Source organism: Hypomesus nipponensis, chromosome 2 (genome assembly GCF_054491055.1).
Source record: "Hypomesus nipponensis isolate SF chromosome 2, ASM5449105v1, whole genome shotgun sequence".
In the NCBI taxonomy this organism is placed as follows: domain Eukaryota; kingdom Metazoa; phylum Chordata; class Actinopteri; order Osmeriformes; family Osmeridae; genus Hypomesus; species Hypomesus nipponensis.
The window spans coordinates 19,651,754-19,668,771 of record NC_140362.1 but is presented as its reverse complement, the minus strand read 5'-3'; the positions used below and the strand labels follow the sequence as shown (position 1 = coordinate 19,668,771).

Below are 17,018 nucleotides of genomic sequence, written 5' to 3'. Positions count from 1 at the left end.
ACAATTAATTCATAAGATCTGATGTTGGATGACGTCTGCCATGAGAATATTGTTACTTGCAAATCATGAAACTTAAATCCAGCGGCCTGTGCAAGTTGTAATTTTCTCCCAATCACATGTCATCTCTGGTTCATGGAGTTCTTATTGGACAGGGAGATGATCGTATGACCCCTTTAGAAAATATGTCCTATTATTTAATGTACCTGGGCACAAAATAGACACAAAAAAAAAAGATGATTAAAATGCAAGGTCATATTCAAAGATAAATCTGTCAAGTTTCTTTTCACGTTTCTTTTTTATTGTGTCAATGCCTGGGAAGTTATTTGTATGTCTGTTTGTCTAACAACATGACAAAATGTGATGAGAAACGTGATGATGTGTTGTTAATCATTATCTTTTGACATAATTTGGTTTAATTGTTTTAACAGACAACCATCAAATATCGTTTCTGTGTGGTGGATAATGATTTGTTTTGATGTGTCAACTAGATTTAAAGTTATTTCAATTGTAATATACATCTTTACAATGTTGAAGAAACCCCTTAAAAAGAATAATCTCAGTTGTTTGTGACAAAAAGCTAGGGTCGGCCTTGAGGCGAGGCTATTCTGAGAAACTTTCCAGACAAATATCTTTCAAGGTTGTGAATCTTACAGCTGTGTCTAGGTCTGTTTAAGATAAAGACCAAATAGTCAAACGTGTTGGTCTCATGAGCCTGCTATAGGTACTTACTTTTCCAGCTGTGGTACTATTAATTAGGAACAGAGCTATAATGAGTAATAAATGTACCCCACATCTTTTTAAGTTTTTTGATCTGACGTTTGACTTTTTAGCTGGGTCATTGACAAATAATTATGTATACAAAGAATGTACTAAATTTAAGTGTAACATTCTCTTTAGAATTTTTCACGTTAAATCCATTGATAATATGTTGTTGTAGTATTTATTTATTTTAGAGTTAGATTATGGACTTCTTGTTGCCATTAATCTCCTATCTGTGCTTCTCTGTCCTTACCAACAGATCACACATGAATGTGTCCTAAAAACACAATTATAAATTATAACACACAAAAGTCAAACTATTCTGAGAGCAGTGTTTGAGCGTTTTTTCATACCATGGAACGTTGTCTTTTCTGCAAAGCCATTTCAAAATGTAACCATTGGAAAATGACCTTATTTCAAAGTGATTGGGACAAGGATGGCAAAAAGAATCAGATGAAAGTCATACACCGCAGGTTATTTGTATTTTTTTGATTGGCCAGTGCTTGACCAATCAAAATGCTCAATGAAACAGGGCAGCCGTCCCGTTTGTAGATATAAACCTGGAGGGGCTTCGGATTTCCCATCAATCGCATCACACAGCAACCATGAGGTCTCTGGTCTTCATTCTGCTCATCGGAGCAGCTTGTGAGTAGAGGCCATCTGGTGATGTTCTGCACAGTCTAATGATGTGTCTTTTCAAGACACCTTTGGCATGCTGTTTAGTGATGCAAACTGGGGTTATTTTTTAATCAGATCTTCAACAGATTGTATCTAAACTAAGTGATGAAAATAAGGACCCTGTTTTTCAGACATGGATTAGACCTAGTCCTGATGAAAGAGAACAAATCGATGAAGTTTTTAGGGTTCATCCATGTCAGGGAAACTGGGCCGCCAAGTTGAAGGATTTTGAATCTGACCCTAACCTGACACAAACCATGTCTTACCCTGGGTTTCAGTTGCCACGGAGGAGGACAAGATTGTCGGAGGGTATGAGTGCAAGCCCCACTCCCAGCCCCATCAGGTGTCTCTGAACTCTGGGTACCACTTCTGCGGTGGCTCCCTGGTCAACGAGAACTGGGTTGTGTCTGCTGCTCACTGTTACAAGTCGTAAGTAGCCCCCATGTTGACTAGAGCTCTGCTTTCTACCAGCAACCCATTCGAACATGGATTGCAACTTTACTGTAAATGCCTACCTATAATGTTTTTAGGAAAAACATTGACTCTTTATGCATCTCTCTTTCTCTTTCAGTCGTGTGGAGGTTCGTCTTGGGGAGCACCACATCAGAGTGAACGAGGGTAACGAGCAGTTCATCAGCTCTGCCCGCGTCATCCGTCACCCCAACTACAGCTCCTACAACATCAACAACGACATCATGCTGATCAAGCTGAGCAAGCCCGCCACCCTCAACGCTGCCGTGCAGCCCGTGGCTCTGCCCTCCAGCTGTGCCCCCGCTGGCACCATGTGCAAAGTCTCTGGCTGGGGCAACACCATGAGCTCCTGTGAGTATGGACCACCATGGTATTGTGATTTTGGGTTGTTTATGTCCAGTATCAACAGATAGTGTGTAACTACCTTAACAATATCTACCTCTTTCTCCTTGTCTTTCTTAATGTCATGGTTACATCTTACAGCTGCTAATGGCGACAAGCTGCAGTGTCTGGACATCCCCATCCTTTCCTTCGAGGATTGTGACAACTCCTACCCTGGCATGATCACCAACGCCATGTTCTGTGCTGGCTACCTGGAGGGAGGCAAGGACTCTTGCCAGGTGTGTGCATCTCTGACCTCCCAGTAATGCAATATAGAGATGTCATCTAGTTTGAAACTAATCTATCTGCTCATTCATTTCCTTCTGTATCTCATGTCTCTCTCTCCCTCTCTCTCAGGGTGACTCCGGTGGCCCCGTGGTCTGCAACGGTGAGCTCCAGGGTGTCGTGTCCTGGGGCTACGGCTGTGCCGAGAGGGATCACCCCGGTGTTTACGCCAAGGTGAGACTGAAAATAAGTTATGATGTATTGATTTTATTCCATCAATATCCGTCATCCACATCCACTAATGTGTATCTGTCTCCACTTTCAGGTGTGCCTCTTCAACGACTGGCTCACCAGCACCATGGCCAGTAACTAAGTCTGATCTCAGCCCAAAACCATCACAGATGCCCAACTCTACGTTATTCCACCTTTCGTCCTTGAGATTGAATCCTGATGATAAATAAAGCATTTGGAATATATGTTTTTTGGGGGTATTCTTTTATAAATTCAAGGAATTAGAACAGCTTAGTCTAAATATCACAACTATATATTGTCATTTGAACGTTTGAGTGTACATGAAGACATTTAAAATTAACTTACATGTATGTTATGAGGTGACTGAGAGGTCACCGAAAAACGACTTAGTCGATAAGGTACATGATCACAGTGCATTAGCAGAACATGGCAAGTATAACATTCACATTCAAATAACGGCATATCATCACATATGTAACTGAACATGAACATTAACAATAACAGAATTTAAACTGTAAAAACAAAAGTACAGCGCTTTAACTAAAAAGTAAAATGCTCTGAATTTCTAACTTTCAAAAACAGATTAACATATCAGACAGTTCCAATGGTGATGTTTTTTTCCTTAGGTAGAACACACACACATGGACATAGTCTGATAAGGAATCACCTAATCTTATCCTTTTTCCACTGACTGGCCCCCTGTTGACCAATGAGCTTGTCCCGGAGCTGTGACAGCGTGTCTGGCCGTGTATATAAAGCAGGTGTGCAGTCTGGACCTCTCATCAACAGGATCACACAGCAACCATGAGGTCTCTGGTCTTCGTTCTGCTCATCGGAGCTGCTTGTGAGTAAAGCTCCTTCACATCTTTCCCACCCAGCACTTTCCTCTACAGACAGTTAAATGATCTACAATATGTCATCAGGACACTGCATATAAACTCAGTCAGTTATGAAAATAGAATAGTTTGAATGCCTTTCTTTTGGTTTCAGTTGCCACTGAGGAGGACAAGATTGTCGGAGGGTATGAGTGCAAGCCCCACTCCCAGCCCCATCAGGTGTCTCTGAACTCTGGGTACCACTTCTGCGGTGGCTCCCTGGTCAACGAGAACTGGGTTGTGTCTGCTGCTCACTGTTACAAGTCGTAAGTAGCCCTTATGTTGACTTGAACTTTGCTTTCTACCAGCATCCCATTCGAACATGGATTGCAACTTTACTGTAAATGCCTACCTATAATGTTTTTAGGAAAAACATTGACTTTATGCATTTCTCTTTCTCTTTCAGTCGTGTGGAGGTTCGTCTTGGGGAGCACCACATCAGAGTGAACGAGGGTAACGAGCAGTTCATCAGCTCTGCCCGCGTCATCCGTCACCCCAACTACAGCTCCTACAACATCAACAACGACATCATGCTGATCAAGCTGAGCAAGCCCGCCACCCTCAATGCCTTCGTGCAGCCCGTGGCTCTGCCCTCCAGCTGTGCCCCCGCTGGCACCATGTGCAAAGTCTCTGGCTGGGGCAACACCATGAGCTCCTGTGAGTATGGACCACCATGGTATCGGGATTTTGGGTTACAGGCTGTTTATGTTCGGTATTAACAGACAACTGTTAATATTGTGTGTAACTGACTTAACAATATCTACCTCTTTCTCCTTGTCTTTCTTAATGTCATGGTCACATCTTACAGCTGCTAATGGCGACAAGCTGCAGTGCCTGGACATCCCCATCCTTTCCTTCGAGGATTGTGACAACTCCTACCCTGGCCAGATCACCAATGCCATGTTCTGTGCTGGCTATCTGGAGGGAGGCAAGGACTCTTGCCAGGTACTGTGATGAGCAACATGAATCTGTAAAGGCTGCTGTTGCTCAACTAATGGTCTCACAACATGACAAGTGTCATGAAGTCCTAAAATTTGTGAATTCAGTCTCCTTCTCATGTTGCCTTTTCCTCTTCCTTTCCCTCTCTCTCTCCCTCTCTCTCAGGGTGACTCCGGTGGCCCCGTGGTCTGCAACGGTGAGCTCCAGGGTGTCGTGTCCTGGGGCTACGGCTGTGCCGAGAGGGATAACCCCGGTGTTTACGCCAAGGTGAGACTGGGAAAAACGTTCTTCATGCTGGTTGTTAGTTTGAGCAATAAATCATGTAACTGGATGTGATCATTTGTATTCAGTTGTGATGTTTATAAATGTATTTATTGCTGGAGGCAATCTCATGAATCTCTATTTGTTGGCCTTTGATAGATAACAAAAATGTATAAAAATACGTATTAATTATGTATGCTAATTGTACATGGTTAGACCTGAGGTTGGAATAATAAAAATGTTACAGAGGCCGATAAAGCTCATCAGAAATGAATCAGAATTGTGACTGATTGTTTTCACATAACACCCACTAATGTGTCTTTCTTCACCTCCAGGTGTGCATCTTCAACGACTGGCTCACCAGCACCATGGCCAGCTATTAAGTCTGATCCCAGGAACACACCTCCAGCACAGTCACACCACTCTGGATCCTGTGCAGTCTTCAACCACTCAGTCAAACAAGTGTAAAAGACAAATAAAGTAAAAAAAACAAAAAAACAATTACTTGTGTCATGTATTTTCTCATGACCAATATTTATAGGTATCTCCATTGCCAAAGGGTGTTTGACTTGATTTTTATGACAGATGAAAAGTGTCTTCGCTAAAATTAGTCCTTCAAGAAGTTCTTATTTGTAGACCAATCAGAAGTATGTTATGAAAACTGCAGGTGTAACTTAAGAACCAGGGGAATCTAGGCGAGCACGCTAGGTGTCCTTATTGCACTTTCTCTACGGTCTCTGCTTGCAAGCTGTCTTTCCTGAGCTCTCATGAATGTGAGTTTGCTTTATGCCATTCGCAAGTCTGTGCCCCTGCTCTTTCGGGTGTTTGTCTGCGAGCTTAACAGAGTTGTATGATACAAAGAAATTCACTTGTGAAACTGAGTTGACAGAACTTTTGTGCAAATGTAAGCATATGTCTGTATCTGTGTCTTCAGACCATACATAGACAGAGACCTAACTTATTAATTTGAAAAGAAAATAGTTTGACTGAATGTAATCTTTAGGCTCAAATGTAGTAGTCTGGTTTCAATAGTCTTGAGGTAATATGCAGAATTTTATAAATGATATCTGCATGGGGGAATGCACAGGACATGCAAGGGGTGTGTCCCAATTGCCCTTCAGTACGTAGTGTGCTGTGTGCATGTGAACACCTGTGCATGTGACATTGAGGAATGTGCAGCGTAGAAATTCAACTTAATTTGTATTGAATCTGGTTGTTTGAATCAAGATTATGCTGCAATATCTTTTTTCAGTTCATTCCCAAAAATTCCAATTAACTCCCAAATAGTTCTGTTGTTTCCCAAAAAAGTTTCCGACCTTGAAAATTCACAGAATTTAACAATTTACCTCAGCAAGTTTGAGCAAACGCCCGTGTGGAGCCACTTCTTCTTTTTGTACCTCTGCACTCTGACAAAACATTGTGATGGAGCACAATCTTTAAACAATCCATTTTTAGCCCTGTCGGCCTGCAAACAAATTGTTTGAAAACATCGAATTATTCCCAAAATAACCCCTCAAGTTTAATACGTTTTCGGAATTCCACTTTAGAAAAGAATCTCTAGACTAAACCAGGAAGATCAATAACTGTAAGTTTCGGATGTCATGCCAAAATACTGTACCAAGAGAATTTGATTCAAGAATGTTGCACACCCAGTTGTGGCACTTTTGATGCCCTAGATGAGAACTTTACCGAAAGCCTTCTCCCTCAACCTGCATGTCTTGTTTTTGTCAAGTTCCAGCTCATAAGATTTACACAATGGAAGTTCACTTCTCCAATACTGTATATTATGTCTACAGATGTTTTTATACAAAAACTAAAAACATATAAAATAAAATAAAGATTTGTACTAAATGTATTTTATAGGTTTTCCTTTTAACTATTTATTGACCTTGATCTTTTTTTTTTATTATTGTTAACTTTGATTCTTTTTTATTTGTTTTATTATATGCTCTGTAGCACTTTGTGATTGCTGTAATATAAAGTGCAATACAAATAAAATGCATTATTATTATTATTATTATGCTTTTGTACAATAAGTATTGGGTTATTTATCGCAGTAATTAACTCAATTCAACAGCATTGACCATTTACAATGATGATGTATATCTGCTGTAATGCTCAATAATACAACAGAATATTTTTATTTTGGGCTTCTTTTATAGAGGGAACCCATGTGAGCACAAGGAAACATCGACACTCCACACAGAAAAGCTCACCTTAGCACCAACAGACCCCAATCGGAATCAAACCCAGAACCTTCTTGCTGTGGCAGTGTAAATTGCACTAACAACTTGCACTGCAAAACAATGCCATATATGCCACATATAAACATAGTTAATAATGTTAAGCTTGTTTACAATCAACGTGAGAATAGTAAACCAACACAACAAGGTTTAAAGTAGCTAACAGTAGGGTAACATCAATCGTTGTTAGCTTCCATTTATCTGCGTTGATGTATCAAATACAAGTAGTTCCCTTTATCTCTCTCATCCCTACCTTATCAACAGTGTTACACACCAACAGCTTATAACTTAGGTTACATTTATGATTCTTTACTTGGCAGGATAATTAAGACATAGTTCATACAGGAATGATACTACAATCCATAGTTAATGGTAAAGGTAGGCAATGGCACATCACTACCATGCCCATTGCCTACTCACAACCAGAAGCGTTGTTTTAAATGTTGGGCCCCATGAAGAGATTGCAACCCCATCCTAGTTTGGTTAAATCAGTTTTTTAATTCAACAATTGTTCATTTCAAGGTTTTCGAGGGCCCTCCCCCTTAATGTCCTTGGTAGGCACTTTTCCCGCCACCTCGACACCCCCGTATCACAAAAAAAAGTATCTTCCAAAACACTGTTGGCTCTATTGGTGTCACAAAAACACCTGCAGTACATTCCAGAATGCTTTAGCAATTTTGGAATGTTCAAACTTAGTTGCACTTGTTCAGCGTGCTACAGTCTTCAGAGGTGTCGGTTGAGTGAAGCCTATAGTTCAACAACAGAAGGTAAGGAATAATAATCATTCAAGTCTCATATCCTTTACATGCTTAGCTGTTTACAACATATCAGTTGATTAAGACAGATGACGTGCATTAAGTTGGACATTTTCCTTTTTTTGGGGGGGGGGGGGTTTGCTGGGGGTTGGGGTGGGGGTTATCTCTTCAGGATACCTGACATTATTACTGATAAAAAAAATAAAACTTTTATAACTATACCCTGACCTTTTCTGACATTATAAAATAAGGTTTTTCCATGTTAATGTCCAACACTTTGTCTTTCTTTCAATACAGTTTTTCACCAGGATCACCATGGCTGGAATATATGACGAACCCTGTTTCATCGATGATTTTAAGAGCTATATTATGAACAGACCAAATGCGAGTACAGAGACAGCCAGAAATGAGCTGGACCTGATGAATAGTGTCACGCTTAACATTGCTGTGACAGGCGAAAGTGGAGTAGGAAAATCTACTTTTGTCAATGCCCTTCGGGGGGTCGAGGATGGGGAAATAGGATCCGCAGAAACTGGGGTGACTGAAACCACCATGATGGCTACAAGATACACCCACCCCTCCATGACTAACGTTTTCATCTGGGACCTGCCAGGGATCGGGACCCCAAACTTTAAAGCCAAAACCTATCTAAGAGACGTCAACTTTGAGACATATGACTTTTTCATTATCATTGGAACTGTGAGGTTCAAAGAGAATGACCTCATGCTGGCCAAAGAAATCAAGAGAAAGAGGAAGATGTTTTACTTTGTACGTTCGAAGATTGATCACGACATCAGCGCAGAGTCCAGGAAAAAAAACTTTAATGAGGAAAAGGTGCTGAACGAGATCCGGTTGAACTGTAAGGACAGTCTAAGGACCATTGGAAACCCCGATGTCTTCCTAATCTCTACTTTTCACCTGGAGAAGTATGATTTTCAGAAACTAATTGATTCACTTATTAATAACTTGTCAGACCATAAGAGGTCGGCTCTTGTTCAATCTATGCCAGCTTGCTCTCTACCAATGATAGAACAAAAAAAGAGAGATCTCTACAAAATTGCCTTCGCCGTGTCTGCTGCGGCTGCCACGTCTGCAGCCATCGCCATCCCAGGCCTCTCAGTGGGTTGTGAGATTGGCGTCATGCAGGGGTTCCTACAGAAGGCCCATGTTTCCTTTGGGTTGGATGCAGAATCCATCAACAAGATTGCTACCCGTATCAACAAGCCAGAAAGAGAGCTGAGGGTAGCAATGACCTCTCGCTTCGCTAACGGAATTAACGAAAGGGTGGTGCTTGGAATGTTAACCCACAAGTCCATGATAACAGCCAAGGCTTTTGAGGTTGTGTTAAGCGGCATTGCAGGCATTGGAAGTCTCGCAGCAATGGGAATTTCATTTACTACCACATTGCACCTTTTACAGGTGGGAATTAAAGAAATGACAGATGACGCTAAAGCTGTGCTCGCTATTGCACTTGCTTTCGAAAAATGAAACAGTACACTGCGGCGCTTGTTTCAGTCGGCCGAGCAAATAGGGCATGTGCTTTGTGTAAACGTAGGCTAAATTTGTCTTTGTCAATACCAATTTCTACCATGTTCACAATCGCATGTGTCGTTTAGATAGGCTAAATTCATTAAATAACTTTAACTTTTATCACTGTTTCTCAATTGTTAATTTAAATATAATTTGACAGATCATAGTATTGATTGGTAAGTTGGTTTCTTAATAAAATGTGTATTGTCATGTTTAATTAACTAAATATAACAAATCTGTAATAAGTGTATAAAATCTAAGATGAAAATGTTTTATTATTTGCAACTAAACTTGGAAATGTGGCTTTATCCTGAACATGTAAGCAGTTTCTGATAATATGAAGGCTACTGAATGCATGTTTTCATGTATTTAATTTCAACCGTGTAGAAGTGCTAGGTGATAAATATAAACTAGGCTAAACATTTATTAATCATGATATATGTCCTTATTATTTTCCCATAATGTTGTTACTTGGCACAAGTGACAAAGTTGGATGTATTTTATGTCCCTCGTTAAAGAATGTTTGCAAGACTGTTATCATTTACATCTGAAATAAACCATGACAAGGATAACCTGTTCTGAGAATATTTGAAGATAAAACGGAAGACTGAAATAGGGTTAGGGTTAATTACAATGACAATTAATTGAAATGTGTGAATCACTGTCCCATGGAGTTGTCAAACTAATAATGTTATAAGTTTGTCTTTTAATTGCAGCTTATATATTCCTTGATATGCCTTTATATTCTCATGTGTTCATGTGAGATGTTACCTTTAGCCAGCTCTCTATGTGCAGACTTTCCCAGGTAAACAAAGCCACTGTATGAGAACCTTACAGCTGAAGCCATAGTCTCAGGTGTGATAACAACACACACAACCAGCTAATGCACAGAGAAAAGTTGAGATAATCATACTTTTTTTACATTTAGTACACAATATGGCAGTTTACTTAGCACAGGGAGGGTTTGAAACAGACAGAATTGACCTTCTGCATCATCAAAGTGTGTGAGGATTTTGAGGAAATTCACCAATTTCATGTAAGGACCCACACTGAATAAAATGAAATACAAGTAAAAATGTGTAATTGCCTAATATTCAATTTGAATCAGAACGATATAATTCTGCAAGTTGCAGGTTTAACAAGTTGGTGCTTATCCACCTGACAAAAAATAATAATTTAACAAAGAGTTTTCTAGATATAAAGGTTACATGTATGTGTTACATATTCTGATAAGGAATCACCTAATCTTATCCTTTTTCCGTTGACTGGCCCCCTGCTGACCAATGAGCTTGTCCCGGAGCTGTGACAGCGTGTCTGGCCGTGTATATAAAGCAGGTGTGCAGTCTGGACCTCTCATCAACAGGATCACACAGCAACCATGAGGTCTCTGGTCTTCGTTCTGCTCATCGGAGCTGCTTGTGAGTAAAGCTCCTTCACATCTTTCCCACCCAGCACTTTCCTCTACAGACAGTTAAATTATCTACAATATGTAATCAGGACACTGCATGTAAACTCAGTCAGTTATGAAAATAGAATAGTTTGAATGCCTTTCTTTTGGTTTCAGTTGCCACTGAGGAGGACAAGATTGTCGGAGGGTATGAGTGCAAGCCCCACTCCCAGCCCCATCAGGTGTCTCTGAACTCTGGGTACCACTTCTGCGGTGGCTCCCTGGTCAACGAGAACTGGGTTGTGTCTGCTGCTCACTGTTACAAGTCGTAAGTAGCCCCCATGTTGACTTGAGCTCTGCTTTCTACCAGCATCCCATTCTAACATGGATTGCAACTTTACTGTAAATGCCTACCTATAATGTTTTTAGGAAAAACATTGACTTTATGCATTTCTCTTTCTCTTTCAGTCGTGTGGAGGTTCGTCTTGGGGAGCACCACATCAGAGTGAACGAGGGTAACGAGCAGTTCATCAGCTCTGCCCGCGTCATCCGTCACCCCAACTACAGCTCCTACAACATCAACAACGACATCATGCTGATCAAGCTGAGCAAGCCCGCCACCCTCAATGCCTTTGTGCAGCCCGTGGCTCTGCCCTCCAGCTGTGCCCCCGCTGGCACCATGTGCAAAGTCTCTGGCTGGGGCAACACCATGAGCTCCTGTGAGTATGGACCACCATGGTATCGGGATTTTGGGTTACAGGCTGTTTATGTTCGGTATTAACAGACAACTGTTAATATTATGTGTAACTGACTTAACAATATCTACCTCTTTCTCCTTGTCTTTCTTAATGTCATGGTCACATCTTACAGCTGCTAATGGCGACAAGCTGCAGTGCCTGGACATCCCCATCCTTTCCTTCAAGGATTGTGACAACTCCTACCCTGGCCAGATCACCAATGCCATGTTCTGTGCTGGCTATCTGGAGGGAGGCAAGGACTCTTGCCAGGTACTGTGATGAGCAACATGAATCTGTAAAGGCTGCTGTTGCTCAACTAATGGTCTCACAACATGTCAAGTGTCATGAAGGCCTAAAACTTGTGAATTCAGTCTCTTTCTCATGTTGCCTTTTCCTCTTCCTTTCCCTCTCTCTCTCCCTCTCTCTCAGGGTGACTCCGGTGGCCCCGTGGTCTGCAACGGTGAGCTCCAGGGTGTCGTGTCCTGGGGCTACGGCTGTGCCGAGAGGGATAACCCCGGTGTTTACGCCAAGGTGAGACTGGGAAAAACGTTCTTCATGCTGGTTGTTAGTTTGAGTAATAAATCATGTAACTGGATGTGATCATTTTTATTCAGTTGTGATGTTTATAAATGTATTTATTGCTGGAGGCAATCTCATGAATCTCTATTTGTTGGCCTTTGATAGATAACAAAAATGTATAAAAATACGTATTAATTATGTATGCTAATTGTACATGGTTAGACCTGAGGTTGGAATAATAAAAATGTTACAGAGGCCGATAAAGCTCATCAGAAATGAATCAGAATTGTGACTGATTGTTTTCACATAACACCCACTAACGTGTCTTTCTTCACCTCCAGGTGTGCATCTTCAACGACTGGCTCACCAGCACCATGGCCAGCTATTAAGTCTGATCCCAGGAACACACCTCCAGCACAGTCACACCACTCTGGATCCTGTGCAGTCTTCAACCACTCAGTCAAACAAGTGTAAAAGACAAATAAAGTAAAAAAAACAAAAAAACAATTACTTGTGTCATGTATTTTCTCATGACCAATATTTATAGGTATCTCCATTGCCAAAGGGTGTTTGACTTGATTATCAGGACAGATGAAAAGTGTCTTCGCTGAAATTAGTCCTTCAAGACATTCTTAATGTAGACCAATCAGAAGTATGTTATGAAAACTGCAGGTGTAACTTAAGACCCAGGGGAATCTTGGCGAGCACGCTAGGTGTCCTTATTGCACTTTCTCTACGGTTTCTGCTTGCAAGCTGTCTTTCCTGAGCTCTCATGAATGTGAGTTTGCTTTATGCCATTCGCAACAAAGAAATTCACTTGTGAAACTGAGTTGACAGAACTTTTGTGCAAATGTAAGCATATGTCTGTATCTGTGTCCACACACCATACACAGACAAAGACCTATTTTGGACATAGGTAGGAATTATTCTAGTGCTTGACCAGACTACATTTTTTAATTTTGTTCTGCAGAACATAAATTAATAATTTATTTGAGAAGAAAATTGTTTGACTGAATATAATATTTGTGCTCAATTGTAGTAGTGTGGTTTCAATAGTCTTGAGGTAATATGCAGAATTTTAGAAATGATCTCTGCATGTGATGGGGGAATGCACAGGACATGCAAGGGGTGTGTCCCAATTGCCCTTCAGTACGTAGTGTGCTGTGTGCATGTGAACACCTGTGCATGTGACATTGAGGAATGTGCAGCTTAGAAAACTAACTTAATTTGTATCGAATCTGGTTGTTTGAATCAAGATTATGCTGCAATACATTTTTTCAGTTCATTCCCAAAAATTCCAATTAACTCCAAAATAGTTCTGTTATTTCCCATAAATTCCCATGGGAAGTTACCTCAGCAAGTTTGAGCAAACGCCCGTGTGAAGCCACTTCTTATTTTTGTACCTCTGCACTCTGACAAAACATTGTGATGGAGCACAATCTTTCAACAATCCATTTTTAGGCCTGTCGGCCTGCAAACTAATAGTTTGAAAACGTCTAGTTATTCCAAAAAAATAGTTATTCTAGAAAAAATAACCACTCAAGTTTAGTAATACGTTTTCAAAATTTAACTTTAGAAAAGAATCTCCAAACTAAACTAGGAAGAGCAATAACTGTTACTTATGTCATGCCAAAATACTGTACCAAAAGAATTGTTGGTTTGTTGTCAAGAATGTTGCACACCCAGTTGTGGCACTTTTGATGCCCTAGATGAGAACTTTACTGTAAGCCTTCCCCCTCAACCTGCATGTCTTGTTTTTGTCAAGTTCCAGCCCACAAGATTTACACAATGGAAGTTCACTTCTCCAATACTGTATAATATGACTACAGATGTTTTTATACAAAATCTAAAAACATAAATAAAATAAAGATTTGTACCACATGTATTTTATAGGTTTTTCTTTTAACTATTTATCGACCTTGATCTTGTTTTAAATTTTAATTATTAACTTTGATTATTTTTTATTTTTTATTATTATATGATATGTAGCACTTTGTGATTGCTGTAATATAAAGTGCAATACAAATAAAATTCATTATTATTATTATTATTATGCTTTTGTACAATAAGTATTGGGTTATTTATCGCAGTAATTAACTCAATTCAACAGCATTGACCATTTACAATGATGATGTATATCTGCTGTAATGCTCAATAATACAACAGAATATTTTTATTTTGGGCTTCTTTTATAGAGGGAACCCATGTGAGCACAAGGAAACATCGACACTCCACACAGAAAAGCTCACCTTAGCACCAACAGACCCCAATTGGAATCAAACCCAGAACCTTCTTGCTGTGGCAGTGTAAATTGCACTAACAACTTGCACTGCAAAACAATGCCATATATGCCACATATAAACATAGTTAATAATGTTAAGCTTGTTTACAATCAATGTGAGAATAGTAAACCAACACAACAAGGTTCAAAGTAGCTAACAGTAGGGTAACATCAATCGTTGTTAGCTTCCATTTATCTGCGTTGATGTATCAAATACAAGGAGTTCCCTTTATCTCTCTCATCCCTACCTTATCAACAGTGTTACACACCAACAGCTTATAACTTAGGTTAGATTTATGATTCTTTACTTGGCAGGATAATTAAGACATAGTTCATACAGGAATGATACTACAATCCATAGTTAATGGTAAATGTAGGCAATGGCACATCACTGCCATGCCCATTGCCTACTCACAACCAGAAGCGTTGTTTTAAATGTTGGGCCCCATGAAGAGATTGCAACCCCATCCTAGTTTGGTTAAATCAGTTTTTTAATTCAACAATTGTTCATTTCAAGGTTTTCGAGGGCCCTCCCCCTTAATGTCCTTGGTAGGCACTTTTCCCGCCACCTCGACACCCCCGTATCACAAAAAAAGTATCTTCCAAAACACTGTTGGCTCTATTGGTGTCACAAAAACACCTGCAGTACATTCCAGAATGCTTTAGCAATTTTGGAATGTTCAAACTTAGTTGCACTTGTTCAGCGTGCTACAGTCTTCAGAGGTGTCGGTTGAGTGAAGCCTATAGTTCAACAACAGAAGGTAAGGAATAATAATCATTCAAGTCTCATATCCTTTACATGCTTAGCTGTTTACAACATATCAGTTGATTAAGACAGATGACGTGCATTAACTTTGACATTTTCCTCTCTTTTTTTGGGGGGGGGGGGGGGGGGGGTTGCTGGGGGTTGGGGTGGGGTTATTTATTTAGGATGCCTGACATAAAATTACTGGTATTAAAATTAAAATAAAAACTATATTTCTATACCCTGAACTTTTCTGACATTATAAATTAAGGTTTTTCCATGTTAATGTCCAACACTTTGTCTTTCTTTCAATACAGATTTTCGCCAGGATCACCATGGCTGGAATATACGACGAACCCTGTTTCATGAAGGAGTTGAAGAGTTATATTTTGAACAGACCAAATGCGAGTACAGAGACAGCCAGAAATGAGCTGGACCTGATGGATAGTGTCACGCTTAACATTGCTGTGACAGGCGAAAGTGGAGTAGGAAAATCTACTTTTGTCAATGCCCTTCGGGGGGTCGAGGATGGGGAAATAGGATCCGCAGAAACTGGGGTGACTGAAACCACCATGAAGGCTACAAGATACACCCACCCCTCCATGACTAACGTTTTCATCTGGGACCTGCCAGGAATTGGGACCCCAAACTTTAAAGCCAAAACCTATCTAAGAGACGTCAACTTTGAGACTTATGACTTTTTCATTATCATTGGAACTGTGAGGTTCAAAGAGAATGACCTCATGCTGGCCAAAGAAATCAAGAGAAAGAGGAAGATGTTTTACTTTGTACGTTCGAAGATTGATCACGACATCAGCGCAGAGTCCAGGAAAAAAAACTTCAATGAGGAAAAGGTGCTGAACGAGATCCGGTTGAGCTGTAAGGACAGTCTAAGGACCATTGGAAACCCCGATGTCTTCCTAATCTCTACTTTTCACCTGGAGAAGTATGATTTTCAGAAACTAATTGATTCACTTATTAATAACTTGTCAGACCATAAGAGGTCGGCTCTTGTTCAATCTATGCCAGCTTGCTCTCTACCAATGATAGAACAAAAAAAGAGAGAGCTCTACAAAATTGCCTTCGCCGTGTCTGCTGCGTCTGCCACGTCTGCAGCCATCGCCATCCCAGGCCTCTCAGTGGGTTGTGAGATTGGCGTCATGCAGGGGTTCCTACAGAAGGCCCATGTTTCCTTTGGGTTGGATGCAGAATCCATCAAAAGGATCGCTACCCGTATCAACAAGCCAGAAAGAGAGCTGAGGGCAGCAATGACCTCTCGCTTCGCTAACGGAATTAACGAAAGGGTGGTGCTTGGAATGTTAACCCACAAGTCCATGATAACAGCCAAGGCTTTTGAGGTTGTGTTAAGCGGCATTGCAGGCATTGGAAGTCTCGCAGCAATGGGAATTTCATTTACTACCACATTGCACCTTTTACAGGTGGGAATTAAAGAAATGACAGATGACGCTAAAGCTGTGCTCGCTATTGCACTTACTTTCGAAAAATGAAACAGGACACTGCAGCGCTTGTTTCAGTCGCACGAGGGAAGAGGGTATGTGCTTCGTGTAAGCGTGATGTAAAAACTTCCTTTCGTAGGCTAAATTAAAAAATCCTTGTCTTTTAGTTAATACCAATTTTTTCCATGTTCACAAACGCATGTGTCGTTTAGATAGGTTACATTCATTAAATAACTTTAACTTCTATCACCGTTTCTCAATCGTTAATTTAAATATAATTTGACAGATCATAGCATTGATTGGTAAGTTGGTTTCTTACAATAAAATGTGTATTGTTATGTTTAATTAACTAAATATAACAATTCTGTAATATGTGTATAAAATCTAAGATGAAAATGTTTTATTATTTGCAACTAAACTTGGAAATGTGGTTTTATCCTGAACATGTAAGCATTTTCTGATAATATTCTGAATGCATTTTTTCATGTATGTATTTTCAACCCAGTAGACGTGAATAAACCTA

At 40.2% G+C, this 17,018-nt stretch overlaps 5 protein-coding genes across 5 annotated transcripts; all 5 read left to right on the top strand.

Moving 5' to 3' along the window:
* Window positions 1–1,312: 1,312 nt before the first annotated feature.
* Window positions 1,313–2,990, top strand: LOC146301407 (trypsin-1-like). The gene is made up of 6 exons (XM_084667529.1): window positions 1,313–1,404; window positions 1,716–1,866; window positions 2,009–2,259; window positions 2,392–2,528; window positions 2,647–2,748; window positions 2,840–2,990. The coding sequence occupies exons 1-6, from the start codon at window positions 1,365–1,367 to the stop codon at window positions 2,885–2,887; spliced, it is 729 nt and encodes a 242-aa protein (XP_084523655.1). The 5' UTR covers window positions 1,313–1,364; the 3' UTR covers window positions 2,888–2,990.
* Window positions 2,991–3,549: 559 nt separating this feature from the next.
* Window positions 3,550–5,342, top strand: LOC146301406 (trypsin-1). Its single transcript, XM_084667540.1, has 6 exons — window positions 3,550–3,610; window positions 3,757–3,907; window positions 4,048–4,298; window positions 4,450–4,586; window positions 4,746–4,847; window positions 5,177–5,342. The coding sequence occupies exons 1-6, from the start codon at window positions 3,571–3,573 to the stop codon at window positions 5,222–5,224; spliced, it is 729 nt and encodes a 242-aa protein (XP_084523666.1). The 5' UTR covers window positions 3,550–3,570; the 3' UTR covers window positions 5,225–5,342.
* Window positions 5,343–8,154: 2,812 nt separating this feature from the next.
* On the top strand, window positions 8,155–9,327 carry LOC146301405 (interferon-inducible GTPase 5-like). The gene has a single exon (XM_084667428.1). It carries the CDS (start codon window positions 8,155–8,157, stop codon window positions 9,325–9,327), a length of 1,173 nt encoding a protein of 390 aa, XP_084523554.1.
* A 1,372-nt stretch (window positions 9,328–10,699) lies between these two features.
* Window positions 10,700–12,519, top strand: LOC146301404 (trypsin-1). The gene is made up of 6 exons (XM_084667503.1): window positions 10,700–10,787; window positions 10,934–11,084; window positions 11,225–11,475; window positions 11,627–11,763; window positions 11,923–12,024; window positions 12,354–12,519. Exons 1-6 carry the CDS (start codon window positions 10,748–10,750, stop codon window positions 12,399–12,401), a joined length of 729 nt encoding a protein of 242 aa, XP_084523629.1. The 5' UTR covers window positions 10,700–10,747; the 3' UTR covers window positions 12,402–12,519.
* A 2,854-nt stretch (window positions 12,520–15,373) lies between these two features.
* Window positions 15,374–17,018, top strand: LOC146301403 (interferon-inducible GTPase 5-like). Its single transcript, XM_084667413.1, has one exon. The coding sequence runs from the start codon at window positions 15,374–15,376 to the stop codon at window positions 16,544–16,546; it is 1,173 nt and encodes a 390-aa protein (XP_084523539.1). The 3' UTR covers window positions 16,547–17,018.

Excerpts from the sequence above, each read along its gene's own strand:
- LOC146301404 (XM_084667503.1), top strand. The coding sequence starts at position 10,748 with ATGAGGTCTCTGGTCTTCGTTCTGCTCATCGGAGCTGCTT. Across the intron at positions 11,085-11,224 it reads GCTGCTCACTGTTACAAGTC|TCGTGTGGAGGTTCGTCTTG; the intron begins GTAAGTAGCCCC and ends TTTCTCTTTCAG. Across the intron at positions 11,764-11,922 it reads GAGGCAAGGACTCTTGCCAG|GGTGACTCCGGTGGCCCCGT; the intron begins GTACTGTGATGA and ends CCTCTCTCTCAG.
- LOC146301405 (XM_084667428.1), top strand. The coding sequence starts at position 8,155 with ATGGCTGGAATATATGACGAACCCTGTTTCATCGATGATTTTAAGAGC.
- LOC146301403 (XM_084667413.1), top strand. The coding sequence starts at position 15,374 with ATGGCTGGAATATACGACGAACCCTGTTTCATGAAGGAGTTGAAGAGT.
- LOC146301406 (XM_084667540.1), top strand. The coding sequence starts at position 3,571 with ATGAGGTCTCTGGTCTTCGTTCTGCTCATCGGAGCTGCTT. Across the intron at positions 3,611-3,756 it reads TCTGCTCATCGGAGCTGCTT|TTGCCACTGAGGAGGACAAG; the intron begins GTGAGTAAAGCT and ends TTTTGGTTTCAG. Across the intron at positions 3,908-4,047 it reads GCTGCTCACTGTTACAAGTC|TCGTGTGGAGGTTCGTCTTG; the intron begins GTAAGTAGCCCT and ends TTTCTCTTTCAG.
- LOC146301407 (XM_084667529.1), top strand. The coding sequence starts at position 1,365 with ATGAGGTCTCTGGTCTTCATTCTGCTCATCGGAGCAGCTT. Across the intron at positions 1,405-1,715 it reads TCTGCTCATCGGAGCAGCTT|TTGCCACGGAGGAGGACAAG; the intron begins GTGAGTAGAGGC and ends CCTGGGTTTCAG. Across the intron at positions 2,749-2,839 it reads ACCCCGGTGTTTACGCCAAG|GTGTGCCTCTTCAACGACTG; the intron begins GTGAGACTGAAA and ends CTCCACTTTCAG.